Source organism: Dryobates pubescens, chromosome 8 (assembly GCF_014839835.1).
Source record: "Dryobates pubescens isolate bDryPub1 chromosome 8, bDryPub1.pri, whole genome shotgun sequence".
In the NCBI taxonomy this organism is placed as follows: Eukaryota; Metazoa; Chordata; class Aves; order Piciformes; family Picidae; genus Dryobates; species Dryobates pubescens.
In genome coordinates, this window is record NC_071619.1 from 4,178,367 (window position 1) to 4,199,139 (window position 20,773).

The window sequence follows — 20,773 nt, forward strand, 5'->3', positions numbered from 1 at the left end:
TTTAATTTGAATAAATAAAATAATGGAAGAATTGGCTCACTGTCCCTGCTGATATCAAAGAGATTTTATGCTCTGTTCTGGCTGTATACAACAGACACAGTGCTGGGATAAGCAAGCCTACAATGGCTCTTTTGCAAACCCTGCTATTGCACTGCATGAAAGCCATTGGTTTGGAAATGGAGTGATACCAGCAATGGGAGGACAGGCTTGGAATGAGACCTGTGGCTGAAGGGAAGTCACCAGGCCATCCAAGCAAGGATGCTAGAGAAATAAAACACTGGCAAAAACGCTCTGACTTAAAGTGGGACCTATTGGACACTGAGGTCAGCCCAGAACTAGGGACCTAAACAGGACCTCTGTGTGCCTTTAAGCAGAGGCATTTATTAATGTGTGACTTTATTTGCAGTTTTGATGTTCAGCTTCAGGTTACAGACACAGTTTCTAGTTGACTCTGTTCCAGTAGGCTGAAAAGCCCTCAAGTATTGAGGATTTTCTCCTGTGAAATAAGCATAATAATAACAAACAAGCAAACAAACAAAAGTTTCCTTTTTGCTCAGTTAAAAAGATCAAGGGTTTGAGGTTTCATTGCAAAGCACTCTCATCAAGACTTAGGTAATCTTTCTTCTCTTCTGCTTTCTCTGTAAATGTCTCTGAACCATCTTTAGAACTAGATACAGTAACTTTATTTTGGTCTTGTCAATGTCATAGAAGAAATTTCTTCCCTGCTGTCAGTGTACATCCCATTCTCTTGCTGCATTACCTTACTGGCAGCATGAACGTAATTACTTGCACTTTGCCTCCCACTTCTTCTACAGAGCCTTCATTTTCCAAGATAATTTCCCATTCTTTGATTCTATGACTTCATCTCTAGGAGTATGAATTTATAACTTTGCATTTGCTATAGTTAAATGTGTTTTGTGCTGACTAGTTCAAAATAAGGTGACTAGCTCATGAACTGCCCTGCACGGCCTCCTTTGCCTTACATGAGTGTACCACGCTTATGAAACATCAGTATAGCTCACGTGGATCTCCTGGCTTCTCTCCAGGATGCTACACGTGTTATTAATTGCCTCTAGGATGCTGCAAAGCACCAATATGAAGCCTTTGTGTGTTTTAAAGGCTTACTAGGTCAACACGAGAAGACTAGAGGATACAGTCTTGGAAGAAGGAGCAACTCTGTGGTTGAGGTCTCTTTCCTTTCTTTCCCAGGTGTTTCTAACTAATGTTGCCACATCTGTGGCAATGCTGCATTTTCTGACCTGCCCGCCACGGTGAACAGGTGTGTGCCAAAGAAGGAAGGAAGGAGGTGTATGAAATGTACCATTGCCCATGCAAATCTGAAGGTAGGTGCCACTCAGATGACTGCTACCAAAGCTCAGCAAAAAGGAGAAGCAGAAACTTGCTCTGCAGTGCTGTCAATGTCAGCCTTAGAATCGCAGAATGGTTTAGGTTGCAAAATAATTTTAGGATCATTAAGTCCACCTATTATCCTATCACAGCCAACCCTTGGGACAAGCTGGGTAAGGTAACCCATTCAATAGGGAGATCATCACTAGTTCCCCTCCTTTTTCACACAGGGATCATCAGCGAGAACTGTGTTCCCAGATTAACACAACAGTGTCCCAAAGCTCATGTTGCTCCAAAGTTATGATTCAGAGGTGGACCCTGGAACTGGCATGCATTTGGTTCCCTTGGATCATCAGAAGCAGTAATGAAACCATTAAATTCGTCTTTTTAAAACTCTTTAATCTTCGTATTACAGTACCCAGTTTTATGTCTTCCCGCCACTCCTCTGGGCAGTGCACAGATCCTAAGTGGAAAGCTGCCCTATGTAAACTGTGCAAATGAGCTGATTAAAAATGCATGCGACAACAGCCGTGCTGCGGGACAGCTTCCCCCGGCTCACTGGGGACCCCAGGGGAGACCCCTGCCCGCTGTCTGGAAGGAAGGGCGTTCGCGGCCTGCCTCTGCCTGCATCAGGGGAGTTGGCACCCTGACCATGCCAGGGATGTTGTGAGGGCATACACCTCCTCTGACCGGTGGCTCGCTGATGTTTTTTTTCTCCCGCTACCCTTTCGTTAGCAACCAAACACAGCCCTCTGAGGCGCCGCCCGGCCGGAGAGCGGGCAGGGGGTGGTGACAGGAGCCCCGAGCCCTTGTGGGCGGTGTGCGAGCCTGGCACCCGGTGCCTGCCCGCGGGCTGAGGTGCCGCCGTGCCCGCACCCTCGCACATGCTCACTGGGGCGCCGCGGGAGTCTGGGCATGTGCAGAGCGGGCCGGGCCGGGCCGTTCGCCGCGCCCGCCGCGCCCCGGGGCTCCGGCCGCCGCCGCCCGCCCGCTGCCAGGTAAAGCAGCGCTAGGTGAGGCGAGGCGAGGCGGAGCAGGGCTAAGCGGGACAGCCGCTGGCCGGCGGTGGCAGGGCAGAATGAACAGCTCCGACGAGGAGAAGCAGCTGGAGCTCCTTGCCAGCCTGAAGGACCAAGGTAGGGGCGGGCGGTGCCGGTGCCGTCGCCGCCTACGGCGCTGGAAAGAGCGGTTTTCCCTCTGCCATTGCCGCCGCGGGCCCGGGCGAGGTCGGCGGGAGCGCGGCCGCCGCGGGGCGGCGTGAGGCGAGGGCTCGGCGGCCGGCGCCGCAGGGGGACGGGGCGCGGCAAGGCAAGGCGGGCGCGGCCTGCGCCGGGGGGGCTGCTGCGGCGGCCTGGGCGTCCCCCGGCCCGGCGACCAGCTCCGCGCTCGTTCACAGGCCCCTTTCTCTGTCCAGGCAGAGATGACATAATAATAATAATGAAATAATAAAGAAAAGGCGCTTTAATAAAATAAACGGGGTAGCGACACGTTTTGGCTGTATCCCTTGCCGGTGCCTGTCCCAGCAACCTCACTTCGCCGCAGGTGAGCGGGGTGAGAGCATGGGCGTCGTGGTGGCCGATGGTAGGCTGGGGCGAGGGCAGGAGCTTGAGGCGCTACAGCACATGGGTTGTCGCTGCTGTCAACCTGGACCTTCCCGCCCGCCACTGGGTTTAGCCTGCAGGCTGGTAACTGGTGCAGGGCTCACGACTGGCAGCGAGCCTAGTGAGTCTGGATGTCTGGCTGGCCCCAGGGGGTGAAAGTCCATCTGCCTCGCTGTCTGTGTAGAGTCGAGCTTCACGTGGAGTACCTGGCTGTGCCTAAGCTGGCATCGTCTCCCGTCTCCTGCCCCGTGTTCAGGATCCCATACTAACCCAACCCATCAGAAACCCTCCACCCCCCTCTCCATCTGTGCAAACTTCCCGCTGATAACTTGGGGCTCACCCTGATAAGCCCTAAGTTTCTGTAGAGCCTTTGTATTGCCAGTGTAAGTGAAAGCGCTTGTCCTGGGCTGGTTTGGTTCCATGTGTGAGTCACTCTCGGTGCTTTTGTAAGAAAGTTCAGTACTTCAGCTTTGTGGGTGCTCAGCTGCGTGAGTGTGTATTTTGGCTCAGAAATAGCATTTCATCTATTGCAAGAAGGAAAAGGAAAAGAGTTTGGATGCTCAAAAGGCAGCCCATTTTTTCATGTCCTTGGTCAGGCTGTCCCCCAGCCGGGTAGGTCCAGCAGAATTTCTACCTTGGTTAAACAGGTAGGCAACACTTAACCAACATTACCAGACCTTTGAATTGTGGACATCTGCTCGTGAGCATGCATCAGGTGCCTGGCGTGCCAGCTGTTTCACAGCTTCATGCAGTAGGTGCAGAGTGCCAATGCTGTTAATTCACAGCTGGTAATTTCCACAGTTGCATTTGCCTAGCCTGGGAGGAGCTCCTTAGAAAGGACCCTTGGACAAAGTTGTGTAAGAGCATGAAATTAACAAGGTTGTGATCAGCACCCCCTTTTCTATCATTCATTCTAACCATAAATACATTCCACCTTTGCTATTCTATTCTGTTCTATTCTATTCTTAACCAAGCTTCAGCTGGACATTTATGAGTTAGTTATGACCTATTTTGGCACTTATTTTTTTGGTTGTTTCTGTACATTCAGCATTGTAAATTCATGATTACCTGCTATGCTGGACAGATTCTGACTTACAGGGATTTCATTTGGTGTAAAATTCATGATGCTCTTTCAGCTGTGTGTATTGATAGTACAGGACCATAAAGTGAGGCTAAAAAGATGGGGTGTGCTGACTGACTGCTTCCTTTCAGGACTGTTGGCTCCAGAGGAGTTGTTGGTACCAAAAGGACAGTTGCTACAATGTCAATCATCAGTTGCAAAAAAAAGGACAGATTTAGGTTATTCTTTAGACAGTTGCTAGCCTCTTGAAAGTGGTAAGACTGGGACTTCAAGTATTTGAAATTCTTCTGTTCCATTGGGCTGAGAATCCTTTAGTGGCTCATGAAATTTTACAGGACTGCAGGAATTAATTCAAGGGAAAGTTACTGTAACCTGAGGACTGACTGATCCAAGATCCACTTAATCTGTTGAAATAGAAGCGGTACTAGCAGACCCTCTCCCATTGTTCTTGGTGGACATTTGTCCCTACAACAACATACTAATATTTGTCCCCACAATAACATACTAAGTAATAATGTTTTTGTCATTATAGGACTGGCAAGAAAGCTATTATTTTTCATGGGTGAAAAGTTACTCAGTGGAAAACTTCTGAAAATAGAATAGAATAACCAGGTTGGAAAAGACCTTCGAGATCATTGAGTCCAACCTATCACCCAACACCATGTAATCAACTAAACCATGGCACCAAGTGCCTCATCCAGTCTCTTTTTAAACACCTCCAGGGATGGTGACTCCACCACCTCCCTGGGCAGCACATTGCTATGGCCAATCTCTCTTTCTGGGAAGAACTTCCTAACATCCAGCCTAAACCTCCCCTGGCACAGCTTGAGACTGTGCCCTCTTGTTCTGGTGTTGGTTGCCTGGGAGAAGAGACCAATCCCACCTGGCTACAACCTCCCTTCAGGTAGTTGTGGACAGCAATAAGGTCTCCCCTGAACCTCTTCTTCTCCAGGCTAAACACCCCCAGCTCCCTCAGCATTTCCTCACAGAGCTGTGCTCCAGACCTCTCTGAAGCCTCATTGCCCTTCTCTGGACACGTTCTAGCAACTCAACATCTGTCTTGAACTGGGGGACCCAGAACTGGACACAGCACTCAAGGTGTGGCCTAATCAGTGCTGAGTACAGGGGCAGAATGACTTCCCTGCTCCTACTGGCCATACTGTTCCTGATGCAGGCCAGGATGCCATTGGCCTTCTTGGCTGCTCTTCAATATGCTGTTTTGCATCTAAAACAATGCAAAATTAGGGTAGCACACTGCAGTTCAGTTATGTTAAGTGACAAAGAGTCCAAGTGATGAAAATGTAATGAGATGCATAAAGTTATCCTAATAGTAATGACCTAAATATTACTCCTGTAGGTAAGTAAATTTGCTTCCTCTCTACAGACTGTGAGTTTGGATCCGTAGTTTGCTCTCCATTCTTATTGACCATAAGGCTTATTTGAGGGACTAACAACTGTCCTGAAGCAATTTTAGGATGCTTTGTTAAATAGAAGCAGCCTGGAAGGAGGAAAAAAAATTCTCTTTACTGCTTCCAGATGTGGAGAAACAGTATTACTCTGGAAGTAAATGCAGTTGATGGAAGGATCTGCTGTCTGAATATTTGGAGTAATGCATGTACATGCTTTTCAGGAGTCCTGTCCTTAACTGCACTCAAAAGTGCTTCTAGCTTCAGGCCATAATGTTATGGTCTGTAGTCAGATTTCTGCAAAACATGCTTTGATTTGAAGGGATCTCAGAGAACACTTATTCAGTAGCACTTGTTTGGGTTCTCTTTCACAATGCTTTTTTCTAGTCTTGAGAAGCTTTCCTGACACCAAGTAACTAAACTAAAAAGTGATGTGAAAGGTAGAGGGGAAGGCAAATAGCAGCCTGTGCAGTACGTGGCTGATGGCTGTCACATTTCAACTGCTGCTCATGCTTCTCCTAAACAAGGTCAGCAGATTGAACCAGAGGCAGGTGTTTTGTAGCTGTCTGCTCAGTGACGGCTGTGGCGCTGACTCCTGTCGGGGCAAATTCACTTGGCTGTGTGACAGAGCTCTGAACAGGGACAAGGACACTGAAGCTGTCTGTGTGCAAGATATGCTTATCTTTCACTCACGCTGAATTTTCCAAGTCCTGTGTGTTAGACTCAGATACCTGATACTGATCATTCTTCTGTGTGCTTCATTACCAAGTTTAAGGTGAGCATCATGAAGCAACATGATCTCTATGTTGATGGTATTTAGGACTTAAAAGTATTGTTTGGGTTTTAATCCACTGAGTAGCTTTTTGAGCTGGCCTGGTTAGATTAAGCAGGTCTGCCACGAATACTTGTATTACCTAACTGTGCTCTAGGAGGTGTTTCTAGCAATGCACATTTTGGTTCAGCTAGCCCTTATAATTCTTGTAGGCAAGACTTAAAGTTGAAACAAAATCTTCTGTTGTTAATGGGTGGCTGTAGAACCTGAGGAATGGTAGCAAGCTAGCAAGTGGTTGGTTACCTGGCTGGAAGATTGTCTTGTTTGGTTTTATTTGCACTGCTGGCACTTTGCCGTTAAAGACAAAGTTGTCTTCTGTTGCGGTCGCTTCTTTGTTCAGCTGAAAACAGGACTCAGCAACTACAACATCTGGAGTTATAAGCTAGGTAAAATTACCCTTCAGCTGCCACTGCTGACAGTTGTATTTCTGGTTACTTTGCTAAATGATTTACAGTGGTTAACAACTGTTCTTAACTATACATCTACTGAACATGTTTATACCGCCTGTATTTTCATCATCAGTTTTAAAGGGCTTACCTTGCTCTTTTTTGTAAGAAGAGTAGGAAAAGTCTCACCACTTCACTCTGTGAAAATGAAAGTGTCTTTTCTGTTGTTTCTTATGAATTAGAGACATTACATACTGTTGCCCTTATGACCTTGTTTTACTAGTAAGTACCTTTTAGCCATAATAAGCACCTAATATATGAAGCTTCTACTTTTGTTAATGCATATTTTCTGTTGGCAAATCCAGGTTTGGGATTTTACAACTGAAAATTCAAAAGACTAATGTGTAATTAAAGGAGCTTCTGTATATGAAGTTACCAGCTTAATTTAATGCAGATAAAGTACATTGATATATGCTGACAGGACAGTCTCTTCTGGCCAGCTGAGCTGAGGAGCGAGTAACTGGTGGATGAGCAAGGTCACATTATGAAGGAGCATGCTGTGTTCATTCATGTTGGCTATTTTGTGGCATGACTTTTTCACAGTAAGAGTAGGGTGAACTGGTAATACATCTTGGGCAGCCCAAAATATTCTGTGCATTTCACCTTTTTCCAGCTTATTTTTCCCCGCTTCCCTTAGTCTTAAAATTAACTTACAGTGTTGCTCTTGGGCTGTATAAATACAGAATACAGAATTAACCAGGTTGGAAAAGCCTTTCAAGATCATCAAGTCCAATCTTATCACCCAACACCATCTAATCAACTAAACTATGGCACTAAGTGCCTCATCCAGTCTCTGCTTAAACACTCCCAGTGATGGTGACTCCACCACCTCCCCAGGCAGCCCATTCCAATGGCCAATCACTCTTCCTGTGAAGAATTTCTTCCTATCATCCAGCCTAAAGGTAGCTTGAAGCCAAAAGATGTGATTTGGATCCTGATAAATTGTTTCTAAAATACTGCTGATTATCAGCAATAATTCTGTTAAGCATAAATTTAAGTTAGCATTGGACAGGGAGTCTCCAGTAAGTATTTGTTACAGTTCTTCAGTATTCCCTGGAGGATAATGACCTACAGCATAGCCATTTTACTATTGATAGATACAATCATAGAATCATTCAGGTTGGAAAAGACCTCTGAGATCAAGTCCAACTGTCAACACTACCATGACCACTAAACCATGTCCTGTCAATAAGCTACAATGCTGCTTCTTTGAGTGAATGATGTATGGCTCTGGAATTTCAGCGGCACCTGCAGCAAAGCATCTTCACTTGTGTGTTTCATTCACCCCTGATTTATTGGAAAGAGATATCTTTATTCCAGAGCAAGTTATCTATCTATCTATCTATCTATCTATCTATCTATCTATCTATCTAATAATCTGAATGAATTGAGGTGAGCTGTAACAAGTCCTGAGGTGCTTAGGTGCCAGGGGAGGTTTAGGTTGGATGTTAGGAAGAAGTTCTTCCCAGAAAGAGAGATTGCCCATTGGAATGGGCTGCCCAGGGAGGTGGTGGAGTCACCATCATTGGAGGTGTTCAGGAGGAGACCTGATGGGGTGCTTGGTGCCATGGTTTAGTTGATTAGGTGGGTTGGATTGGTTGATGGGTTGGACCCAATGATCTTGAAGGTCTCTTCCAACCTGGTCTGGTCTGGTCTGGTCTATTCTATTCTATTCTATTCTATTCTTATTCTATTCTACCTTTATAGGTTAAGGACAAAAAATGGTCCTGTCTCTCAGAGCAGGTTTAGAGAAGTCCTTATACAACAGGATTTATTGCTTGTCAATCTATCAGTGAGTGATAATGATATCTCTTTAATGTACCAAAGAGGGTTTTGAGACTATATGGATTTGGGATGTCAAGCTTTTTGCCTAGTGCTGCTGGCATTAATTGTTCTAGGACAGTTTTAAAGCAAAGATCATTGTCACCTTATGCCAGTTAATTGCTTCAGTTAAAGTTGTGGAGAGTCTTGAATTGTTTTGGTTTTTTTTTAGGTGGCCTCAAAACTTCTTTGTACATCACTCACTTGAAAAAATTCCATATTAAACCTTCCCAATAATCCCCCTCAGTGTGGAGAAAAAGAAGAGAAATGGTTGGCCTTTGCAGAGAATCTGATACACAGCAGAGAGTGGGTGTAGTAATTTTTTTAACTGATTATTTCTGTTTTCAGGCCTGACAAGGCAGTTTCTTCATTAGCTGTAGTGTTTAATCAATCCATCCCCCAAAATCTGAGTGGTGGGAGCATCGTGCAAAGGTTGCCATCCAGTGAAGAGCAAGCTTATTTTAAGATACCAGATTCTTACTGTGCATTAGTAGTGGTCAGTAGCTTTGCAACAACAGTAAGGGGGTGGGCATGGTATAAAGGCACTGAAGAAACTTGCTGTGTGAGTGCATCATGAAGTAGCTGATGATTTGGGGTTTGCACTCTTTGCTGAGTGTGCCATGGATTAGAGTCTGTGGTGAAAAAGGAAAGGGCTATCCTGAACATAGAGTCATAGAATGGCTCAGGTTGGAAGGGAGCTCAGAGATCATCTGCTCCAACCTCCCTGCCATGGGCAGGGATGACTCTCATCACAGAATCACAGAACTAGCCAGGTTGTAAAAGACTTGAGATCGCCAAGTCCAACCTATCACCCAAGACCACCTAATCAGCTAAACCATGGCACTAAGTGCCACATCCAGACTTATTTTAAACACTTCAGGTATGGTGACTCCACCACTTCCCTGGGCAGCCCATTCCAATGGCCAGTCACACCTAGACTCCTCTGCTGAAGGCCTCATCAATCCTGGCCTTAAACACCCCCAGAGAGGAGGCATCCACAAGCTCCCTGGGCAGCCTATTCCAGATTCTCACCACCCTCATACTGAAGACCCTCTTCCTAAGATCCAGTCTAATGCAGCTTAATTCTGAGTCTCACACAGGTGAGTCCCTACTGGGAATTGCTGGAGTCCTGTGTACTTAAGTTTGTATCCTTGTTTTTGGGTAACTTGTTGTATCCAAGCCTTAAGGGCTGATGATTCAGAGTTCTCTCTTCACAGAGCAGGTGAGGGGAGCTGTCAAGGGTGGGGTAAATCTATGTCTTTTCCAGTCATTTATAAAGTATGGAATAGCTAGTATGAGTTTGCCTTAATGGTAAGCAAACATTACTGGGTTTCAAGCACGAAGAAGTGTGAATTGTATCTGTTGATACAGGTTGGTATTGTTTTTCTTGCACTTGGATGCTAGCCATCTCTCTTAAAGGCAACAGGGAAAGAAATGGTTTAGAAGTGGGACAGTGATCAAGAGGCACAGCTTTTGCAATTGTGTGTAAGAAACATTATGTCACTTGAGCTGCTTTTTCTTAGAGCAACTGCATTGGTGTCACCCTGGTTTTTGCTTTTGAGTATGAGGGTGTTGCAGTTTGAGCTGGGTGCCCCCCTGGTGCATTCACTTCCTGTGTCCAGAAGTCCAGCCCAGAGGGATGGACACAGGAAATTGTGTATTTCCTACCATAATTCTTTGCACCACTATAAGATCCAGTGCGGAGTCTGGCACTCTCTCTTTCCTTCCCTCTCCGAGACTGGTAACTGGGGGAGAGATCTCCCGGCCATGGGCCTGATTAGGCCCAAGGCCACAGGGGGATGGGCAGTCTCAGGCCTGGCCAGCTGAGACTAGCCCAGCAGAGGGAGGGGGAAGAAGGAGCCCTGGGGGTTTTGCATGCACCCTCAGGTGGGGATGGGATCTTTCTTTGTCACTGCGCTTTGGGTTTTCTGTAACATTCACTGCTTTCTATTTAAACTTTCATCACTTTTGCAATCCGTTTGCCTGAGTCGTTATTTCTGCCTGTGGTGGGGAGGGGATCTGCCCCAACCCATTACAGAGGGGTGGATAGGGCTAGTTAGGGAGAAGTGGGGACAAAGTAAAGGTGTGAATGGGAGACCCTGGTTTTACTTCTGTGGGGATGCAGGGCACCTAGTTTTATTTGTGCCATGCTATACCTCTTTACTTGGATGAGCAGGGCTGAGCATGTTTTCCAGCTGTTTAAATTCTCGTATTTCCTGTGAGTGTGCATGTGGATTGTGACTTTGGTTTCAGTGGTTTTATTTTACTTTCTTGGAGAGCCCTGGAAAAGTTTGCAACACCTGTTGTTCATAGCAGAGCTAAAAGATTTCTAGCATTCCTCCACTTCTCTATATGGTTAATAGGTCAGAACAAGAGGATGCAGTCTCAGGCTGTACCAGGGGAGGTTTAGGCTGGAGGTTAGGAGGAAGTTCTACACAGAGAGAGTGATTGCCCATTGGAATGGGTTACCTGAGGAGGTGGTGGAGTCACCATCACTGGAGGTGTTCAGGAGAAGACTTGATAGGGTGCTTGGTTGCATGGTTAGTTGATTAGATGGTGTTGGACACGATGATCTTGAAGGTCTCTTCCAACCTGGTCTGGTCTATTCTATTCTATTCTATTTCCCCAGTGCTGGTTAGAGCATACAAGGAACACAGTTCTGTGTTTTGACTTGCTAGCTCAGGAGCTAATACTGCTGTTGTGTCTTGCATCTCTGAAAGGAAGTGATCTTGGAGAAAAGAGGAATTAGGATAACTTGGGTACATATAAAGTACTTCTGTGCTGCTGCTTCTGTGGTGCTGCTACTTCTGTGCTCCAGCGTACTGGAGGCTGACAGGAGAATGAATATGAGTCAGCAGTGTGCTCAGGTGGCCAACAGGGCCAGCGGCATCCTGGCCTGTGTTAGAAATAGCATGGCCAGCAGGAGCAAGGAGGTGATTGTCCCTCTGTATTGAGCATTGGTGAGGCTGCACCTTGAATACTCTGTTAAGTTTTGGGCACTGCAGTACAGGAAGGACATCAGGACACTGGAGCAGGGAGAGAGAAGGGTGACTGAGCTGGTGAAGGGCCTGGGGAGTAATGCCTGCAAGGAGAGACTGAGGGAGCTGGGGCTGTTTAGTCTGCAAAGGAGAAGACTGAGGGGATACCTTATTGCTCTCTACAACTCCCTGAAAGGAGGTTGTAGAGAGGTAGGCACTGGTCTCTTGACTCACAAGTAACTAATGATAGAACAAGAGGGAATGGCCTCAAGCTGCACAAGGGGAGGTTCAGGCTGCACAGTAGGAAGAAAATTTTCACAGAAAGGGTTGTCAGGCACTGGAATGGGCTGCCCAGGGAGGTGGTTGAGTTGGCATCCCTGGACATGTTTAAAAGCCATCTAGATCTGGTGCTTGGGGACATGGTGTAATGACAGACTTGGTGGAGTGGCAAAATGGCTGGGCTGGATGATCTCGGAGCTCCTTTCTGGCCTGGATGATTCTGTGATTCTGATCCTTTCCCTGCTGATCTCTGCAGCCAAGTTCTTGTGTGATCTTGGGTAAATCATGCCTTTTTCACCTGTCTCTGCAGTGGAGAAACAAGAAAGGTCTCATAGGACTCCTGTTGGAAGGAAATGTTAATAAATAAATAAGTAAATACTCTGGAGGTACATAAGTGTGACAGTATTGCTTTAACCATGCTTTCTAACATTGATCTGTAACCTGAGCCAGTGTGGGTTTAAAATGGTGACTGCAAGCCAGTGCATTTCACATTGTAATTTTTCAACTCAGTCAACAGGGTTGTTTAACTCTCCATTGATCAAAAATTGATTGTTTGGGGAGCCACCATCTTTTTTCAGACACTTTCCAATTATTTCACTTCTAGAAGGGTACCCAGTTCATCTCTAGGCTATTAATGAAGCTTATGACCCATGTAATTTAACAGTTCTGTGTAGATAGCCCAAAGAGCTTTAAAATTAATGCAATGAAATGTGGATGAAGAAGGGGCTGCAACACTAACTTTTTTTCTTTTGTTTTTTGTTCTCCTTGCCTAGCAATTGGTGAATATGAAGAACTCAGAGCAGAAAATAAGAAAACAAAAGAAGAGGTTGGTGTCTATTGATCCTTTTTTTTTAATGATAAAATGCTAAATATCAGAAGAACTTCCTGGCCATGGCAGATGGTTGTCTGTGTTTGTGAGTTCAGCTGATTACTTACAAATAAGAAGTATTACTTGTACCTGTGTGTATTGAGGTGCAATGAATGCAACTCTTAACAGCTATTTTAGCTCTCCCACTCCAGAAAAGTTGCCATAAATATATTGTTGTGTTTTAAAAGAATGATTGCTCCTGTAGCTAATTTGCCTGTATGAGCACAGAGCACCTCAGGTGTTTATATATTCTTAGGAAAATGTGTTTCTTTTGGATTTAAACCTTGTTTTATTACAACTTGTTTTGCACAGTGGGTCTTCCTGAATGTAGGTCTTCTCTTTCTCCCCTTCTCCCCTTCTCCCCTTCTTTCTCCCCTTCTCCCCTTCTTTCTCCCCTTCTCCCCTTCTTTCTCCCCTTCTCCCCTTCTTTCTCCCCTTCTCCCCTTCTTTCTCCCCTTCTCCCCTTCTTTCTCCCCTTCTCCCCTTCTTTCTCCCCTTCTCCCCTTCTTTCTCCCCTTCTCCCCTTCTTTCTCCCCTTCTCCCCTTCTTTCTCCCCTTCTCCCCTTCTTTCTCCCCTTCTCCCCTTCTTTCTCCCCTTCTCCCCTTCTTTCTCCCCTTCTCCCCTTCTTTCTCCCCTTCTCCCCTTCTTTCTCCCCTTCTCCCCTTCTTTCTCCCCTTCTCCCCTTCTTTCTCCCCTTCTCCCCTTCTTTCTCCCCTTCTCCCCTTCTTTCTCCCCTTCTCCCCTTCTTTCTCCCCTTCTCCCCTTCTTTCTCCCCTTCTCCCCTTCTTTCTCCCCTTCTCCCCTTCTTTCTCCCCTTCTCCCCTTCTTTCTCCCCTTCTCCCCTTCTTTCTCCCCTTCTCCCCTTCTTTCTCCCCTTCTTTCTCCCCTTCTTTCTCCCCTTCTTTCTCCCCTTCTTTCTCCCCTTCTTTCTCCCCTTCTTTCTCCCCTTCTTTCTCCCCTTCTTTCTCCCCTTCTTTCTCCCCTTCTTTCTCCCCTTCTTTCTCCCCTTCTTTCTCCCCTTCTTTCTCCCCTTCTTTCTCCCCTTCTTTCTCCCCTTCTTTCTCCCCTTCTTTCTCCCCTTCTTTCTCCCCTTCTTTCTCCCCTTCTTTCTCCCCTTCTTTCTCCCCTTCTTTCTCCCCTTCTTTCTCCCCTTCTTTCTCCCCTTCTTTCTCCCCTTCTTTCTCCCCTTCTTTCTCCCCTTCTTTCTCCCCTTCTTTCTCCCCTTCTTTCTCCCCTTCTTTCTCCCCTTCTTTCTCCCCTTCTTTCTCCCCTTCTTTCTCCCCTTCTTTCTCCCCTTCTTTCTCCCTTCTTTCTCCCCTTCTTTCTCCCCTTCTTTCTCCCCTTCTTTCTCCCCTTCTTTCTCCCCTTCTTTCTCCCCTTCTTTCTCCCCTTCTTTCTCCCCTTCTTTCTCCCCTTCTTTCTCCCCTTCTTTCTCCCCTTCTTTCTCCCCTTCTTTCTCCCCTTCTTTCTCCCCTTCTTTCTCCCCTTCTTTCTCCCCTTCTTTCTCCCCTTCTTTCTCCCCTTCTTTCTCCCCTTCTTTCTCCCCTTCTTTCTCCCCTTCTTTCTCCCCTTCTTTCTCCCCTTCTTTCTCCCCTTCTTTCTCCCCTTCTTTCTCCCCTTCTTTCTCCCCTTCTCCTCAATATGGTTTCTGAAGAAGGTATTTAAAGACTTTTCCCTGCCTTCCTAAAATAAAAAACAAAAACAACCCCCCCAGTTTTTAACAGGAGAGCAAGATGCTATACCTCAACTTGCACAGTGATACTGCAGCATAAAACAGATGTGAAATCTGTGTGCCTGTACACGTTGAAAATAAGCTTTGCATGTATGTGCCAGACCTCATATATTACTGCTGGCTGAATTGTTTTTAATGTTCAGAGATACTGGAGTAAGAAATAATGACCACTTTCTAGATTATTCATTGTAATTATGCTGAACTGTCTTTCTAGTAGTAAAACTAAGCACATTTGGTAAAGTCTCTCTTTCCACCAAGGACTCTGGTTCAGTTAACAGAACTGCTTCCTGTGAGGGAGCTCAGATTTGGTGGCAGCGTTGTGATGCATAAATCCACAACAATGTGCAAAAGGTTTTTAGCAGATATCTGTCAGAAGAAACTGTGGCCACTAAAAGCTTCCTACCAGTTCTAGGTAGTGAGGTAGGCAGAGAAGTCAGTGCTATGCTAGATTGTAAATGGAAAAAGAATAATCTCCTTTCTCCAGTACTAGTGAGCTTAGGATGCAGGAAACATGTTATGTTAGTTTTCCAATCCCTGTTAGCTGCCAAGGCATGTAGGTTTAATTTAGCCTTTTTAAAAGTAATTTCTGAAGAGTCATTTTTAGTCCACTTGTTACAAAATATTGCAATGCAAGGCTATATTGGGAAGACCTTGTCCTTAACTGTTTTTTCTCATTATTAAAGAGAATTTGAAGCTTATCTTTGTATTGTGCTTCAGCAGAGGTTCTGCTTCAGTCCCTCCTTGCCTTTTTTGACTCTTCTTGCTGTCCTGCATGAAAGCCTCAGATATCCCAGGAAAATGGTCCTCTTTCTTTTGCTATTTGGAAGGCTGTGGAAGTTTTTCTCCTAGTGCTCAGAAGAAGAGGAGAATGAAATGTAGTTAAACAATGAGTCCATCTAGCCCAGTGTCCTGTCTCTGACAGCATCAGAGAAGAAATGTGAGGGCATGTGTTATGCCTCCACAGTCTTCAAACTGCTTGCAGGCTGCATGTGTTTTCAGTGTGTTCTGCTCTTCACAGCTCTCTTCCTTGAATCTGTCCTGTTCCTTTCAAGCCTGTGCTGATTGTTGGCTTCCATCACATCTGAGGATTGCCACACTGGGACTGTCCACTGTGTTAAAACTGGGCTCCCCAGCTTTTTGCTGAACCTAAGTCCTACTATCTTCGTGTTTCTTCAACAAAGCTTTCTTTTTGGGGGCGAGAGTGATGAGAAAGGTTTTCTTGAGCTGCATTTTTATTTAGATTTTTTTTTCAAAGGGAATTCCAGTGAGAAGTTTTATTGCCAAAGTTGAGATGAACCGAGATGTTCTGAGCTTGTTTCTTTCATTCTGCTCTTCTTTCTTCCTCACTCCTCTCTCACAAGACCTCTCTCCTATAATTGCATGTCACTGGCTACTCCTGTGTGTTTCTTCTGAAGGTTGGCATGATATTTTTCAGAATGGTTGCATAACAACTGAAAATCCTCTGAGCATGTGGGGATTACATTCCCAGTCTGGCACACTACTTGAACACGTGCTTGGGGTGGAGGATTTTCAGCTGCTATGCAAGTATTCTCCATCCAAGAATTGGTGTGCTTGTGTAAGCAGTCTGCTTAATTGTCTAAGTGCTTGGGCTCAAGTAGTTAAGTGTGAGGCCCTAAGAGCCTAAGAAAGAATCTGCTAATACAGAGTGGATGGTTCTGTTTGCTTACAATGCTGATACTGGAAGAAATTATTCCATATGTTATTGCAGGGCTGCATAATCCTGAAAGCTCATTAGCATCTCTAACTTTATATCTTAGTTTATGCTTTGTGGGATCAAACCTGATACTGGAGGAAGCATTGCCACAACCTGTCTCTGACTGTGGGTCTGTGAAGTTGTGGGTGACTCTCTTCCAGTTTCTGCCACTGTCTGTCAGTATGAGTGTAAGCAGATGGCTTCCTCTGTATCAACTGTGGTCACAGAATTGCATCAGTGGAAGGAAGGGAAGAGAACATTAATATCTTTTTTAGAAGACATGGGGTTAGATAGCAGTCTGGATGGATGTGCATTTGGCACACTTGGTGGAATTGGAGTCACCACTACACTTGTATGGCTCTGACAGATGAGCTGTGTGATGGCGAAATGATCCTCGTTTATATTAGAAACAGAGAACCTGGTGGATAATGGGCAGCAAGCTTCAAATAAGAGTAGTTTTAATTTCTGAAAATTTATGCTTTTTGCTCCCTATTTCTTCTTAAGATTAGAAAGTAAATGGAATTTTGTATATGGTTAATTTGCTCAAAGCACTGCTGCTGAAAAGGATGCTAATAATCATGAAAATTCAGGAGCAAAATACAAGATCTTTGATCTGCGGTGTCTCCTCCTCATTGCCTTTCTAAACTGCCAATTCAGAGACCTCTGGCAGGGTCTCTGACAAAACTGGAGCAGGCAATTTTCTTATTAGCATTTTAAAGTATTTCCAGAAACTGGGGCAAAAATGACATTGGCAGATTACTTCTCTTAGATCATCCTTTTCATTGAAGCAGCCAACTGAACATGCCAGTCCCCCAAAAGTAGATAGCTAACGTTCACAAACGTAGATAACTTAATGTGCAGTACTGACATATTAAGAGTCAGATCATGAATAAATATTTGAGTGCTTGCTAATCAGGCAGAAATGACTCTGAGCACTGGTTTTGACAGTTTTGTCATGCTGCCAGTAGCAAGGGGGGATGGGGGAAAGGCAAGGCAGCTCTCCAAAACAGTCAGTGTAATGCTGTATCTCTGATACTTCATCCATGTGTTAAAGCACACATATAGAACGGTTTATATGTTTTGCCACCAAATGGCAATGGAGTGGGAATTCTGCCTTGGTGACATGCTCATTCCTTCTCTAACTAGAGGATAGCAAATGCCATAGGATACTTTTGAGCACTGTACCAAACTCAATTTAGCATTATATCTACATAAATTTCACTATCTGTGTAAATGGTGAAGAATGAATCTTGTTTTGTATAGCAATGGCTTAATTGACTATATGCTACTATGTGAACTTCTTGCATCTTAATATCTGTACTGAACAATCTCCTCCTTGTTTTTGCCCTTTGAAGGCCCTTTACTGAAGTCAGTAGGAGCTTATGTGCAAAATACTTGGCAAAAAAAAGCCTGTTAGAAGAGAATAGACAAGCAACCCAGGCCTCTCTGGAATTAGGGGCAGAGAGTCTTTGGGCTGGTGGGAGTGGGTGTGTGGAGACTGTTTACAGGCTTCCAGGTGATGGTGTGCATCAACTTCCCAACATGATGTTGCAGTTTCAGGTTCCTCTAATGGCACTCTCCTGGTATTGTGCTAGCTCAAGTACAGACCAAGTTCTTGTACTGCTCTTCACCTTGCTGTGTATGCAGTAGTTGGTTTGAACACTGATTTTTGACACTTAAACAGTTTACTTGTAAGTAATCAGTGTAACAGTTCCTCATGGTAGAAATTAAAGTACTGCCTCATATCTTGTGTCCTGAAGCTCCTGAATTTCCTTCTGCAAATATGGAGATTTGGGAGGAGTTTTTCACGAAATAAATTATGGAAACTGAAATGTTAATTTGTTTCTAGAAACACAGCTGTTGTTTCATTGCCAAGTAGTTGTTATTGACTCCTATAGCTAGTTCAGGACTGGAATGGGAGTATTGGCTATTACCTTTGGGTTTTTATTGAGATAATAGAATAGAACTCCTATAGCTAGTTCAGGACACGATCTTGAAGGTCTCTTCCAACCTGGTTTGTTCTGTTCTGTTCTATTCTATTGGCTATTACCTTTGGGTTTTTATTGAGGTAATGGTCCTGTAAATATCAGATTAAAAATACAGTGTGCAAAATGGTATATATGCTTATTTTCCCCAGCAGAGAAGCTGGAACTTTCAGCACTACAAAGTTAAGAGCAGAAGTATGACTGACAACCCAGGAGTTGCTGATTTTCCCTTTATTTATTTATTTTTTCATTTGAGAGTGCTTGAGTATAGAGCTATCTGTTAAAAAACTGACAAGAGGAGACTTAGTAAACACTTGAAAACTGTTTCTCCTTAGCAGTTGCATGTGCTTGAATGTGAAAAGTGAACAGTGGATTCTATAGCGATGTTGCGCTATTTGCCTTTCAGCATTCAGGATTTTCAATATTCTTTTCATTTAACAATCCCACTGTGTATGCCACAAGTTGCTTTTTTGAAAAGTGAGGTGGCTGTGAGGTTTGAAGGCTGCTGTGTAGCATTTTGAGAGCAGCTAACGTTTCTAAACTTTGTTATTTTTCATCTTTCCTGTTTTAAAGGTAATGTAAGTGTAAGGGCTGACACTGCTTTTGTTATGGGGCTTAATTGCTTCAGTCAATATTTTGTTTCCTTAACTTTTCAGTTTGAAACAGTACAAGTAGTTAAAGGCAATCTCAACTTTCTCTGTTTCTTAGCTAAACTAGTTTGGGGATTTTTTTTGGTAGGATTTATAACAGCTCTCCTTGCATGGTTCCGATTGCAACACAGAAGGCAAAGCGCTTTCCATTGATCATTTCAGCAGAGGCAACAGTCTCCCCCTCTCCTTTGCTTCCTGCTTTCATTCTGAAGCACAGTAGCAGCAAAAAGAAAATATTCAGCAAGCTACAACTGGAAGCAGGAATGGCTCTGCAGACCCTGATTGTGCAGAGAAGCATGTGGCAGTTAGGAGAGTCGCCGGCTTGCCGTGGTCCAAATGGAGCGCTCTCCACAAATAGCGCTCAAGGTGAAGTGGAACATCACTTCCCCCTTTGAACTTCCCCTTTTGCTACACAGGGAAAGCTGTTACACCTTACAGTGTGTTGCTGAAGGATTTCCTAAGGAGTTTTTTCCCTGCCTTTGGGTTAGGAAATCCCCTGCATTTAGGCTTCCATCGGTAGGGAAGTGTCCTGTTGACTTCCACAGGCAACAGATCAGATCCTTAAAATGCTATTCTTCCTGGTTTTTAAACTGAGCAGTAAAAGTGCTCGTTCATTTAACTTGTAGTGGGTTGAAAGCTTACAGCATACAGAAAAATCCGTGGGAGAAATATGCCAGTGTGGTTACAGTGTGTCTCTTGTTCAAAGAGGCGCCACCTCACTCTGATTCCCCTTTGGCAGCAGAGCTCTGGTCTGCAGGAGCAATCAGAAATACTTTCTTTCTGTGTCTTTTGCTGCCTTCTGTTCTCAGACTGCATTTCTGCCAGTAAGGTAAGGTAAATTTTTACTGAGGAAACTGAGAGGGTGGGCAGAAAGGATCAAGACACATGCACTGATTTTTTTTCTTTCTTTCATTTATTTTCTTTCCCCACCTCTCCTGTGCAAGGTTCTCTAAATAGCTTCTTTGTTAACAGGTCTAGGTGAAATGGTAAGTCCTTGTCCAGTGCCGCTTGCTCCTTCTGCTGCTCTGCCTTGTTTCACAGACCTTTTACAGCAGCTGGTGACTGACCTGTTTTCCCTGCTCAGCTGCTGTCCTTTTCCCCATCACCCCAGTGCCAGGAGAAGAGAGACTGCTTTTTCTCCCACAGTTAGCTATCAGCAGTGGCTTCCAAGGCCTGTGTGGAGGCTGCCCCTGAGGTGACACTAATGGCATCCTCTCCATGCCCAAGAGCAGATCCTTCTTTGGGCCTCGTCCAAGGTCCCCTGGAGCTGATAGAAAGGCTGTCTTGAACTTGGCTGCCTTTGATTTGGGTTCTCTCCCTACTTGTTACTGAACAGCAGGCTCCTTTTCCAGCTGACTCAGAGTGGGTCCTCATGTGGAAAAACTGAAAATTGAGCAAAAGCATTTCAAGGTCTTTTCCCAGCTCTGTTCCAGTGACCAATATCCTTGTAATTGCAGTTACATTGTAAGGAGCTCAATCACATATCTTCCAGAAGTTAACTCATGGTCTTGTGGTGATTTATTGCTGTGAATGTGCACAGCCACATGTGAGGAAGGATGTCTGGTACACCGTGTGTGTAAGGCTTGGTTTGTGCCAGCCCTACTTCCCCCTGGGTCATGTGTTTTTCACAGTGTGGTTAATCACTGACTGTCTCTCTTGTGAAGTTTACTCATTTCTTTGAGTTCTTTCTTCTGCTTACAGAAGGGGTTTTCTTACAGAAGTCCATTTAACATTTGCTTCATTCGCTCTCTTTGAAGAAACCTTTCCATCGTAAGATCGGTGATTGTGACCCTGTGTAGTGTTAGCATTAACCCCAGAGTTAATGGAATTGGGGTGATGGGAAATCCTCAAAGTATGAAACTGGGCATCCTCCCTGCTTCAGGGCTGAAGCTTTGCTCATGATGTTACAAAACTGAGCAGCACATCACCCTTTATTGGTTTTGAGGTTTTCCTTGCACACGGTAGATAGAGAAACGTGGGCCTCTTTTCTATTTCTCTTAAAGAAGCTAGATTTAAAACACATTCTTTATGT

General features: G+C 44.8%; 1 protein-coding gene across 1 annotated transcript in view; it reads left to right on the forward strand.

Annotated features, from left to right (window-relative positions):
- Positions 1-2,272: 2,272 nt before the first annotated feature.
- SHTN1 (shootin 1) overlaps positions 2,273-20,773 on the forward strand; it is a 72,553-nt gene continuing 54,052 nt past the window's right edge. Inside the window, exons 1-2 of the mRNA XM_054163634.1 lie at positions 2,273-2,483; positions 12,565-12,617. Coding sequence (XP_054019609.1) covers positions 2,426-2,483; positions 12,565-12,617 — 111 coding nt within the window. The 5' untranslated portion in view covers positions 2,273-2,425. The remainder of the gene's footprint in view (positions 2,484-12,564; positions 12,618-20,773) is intronic.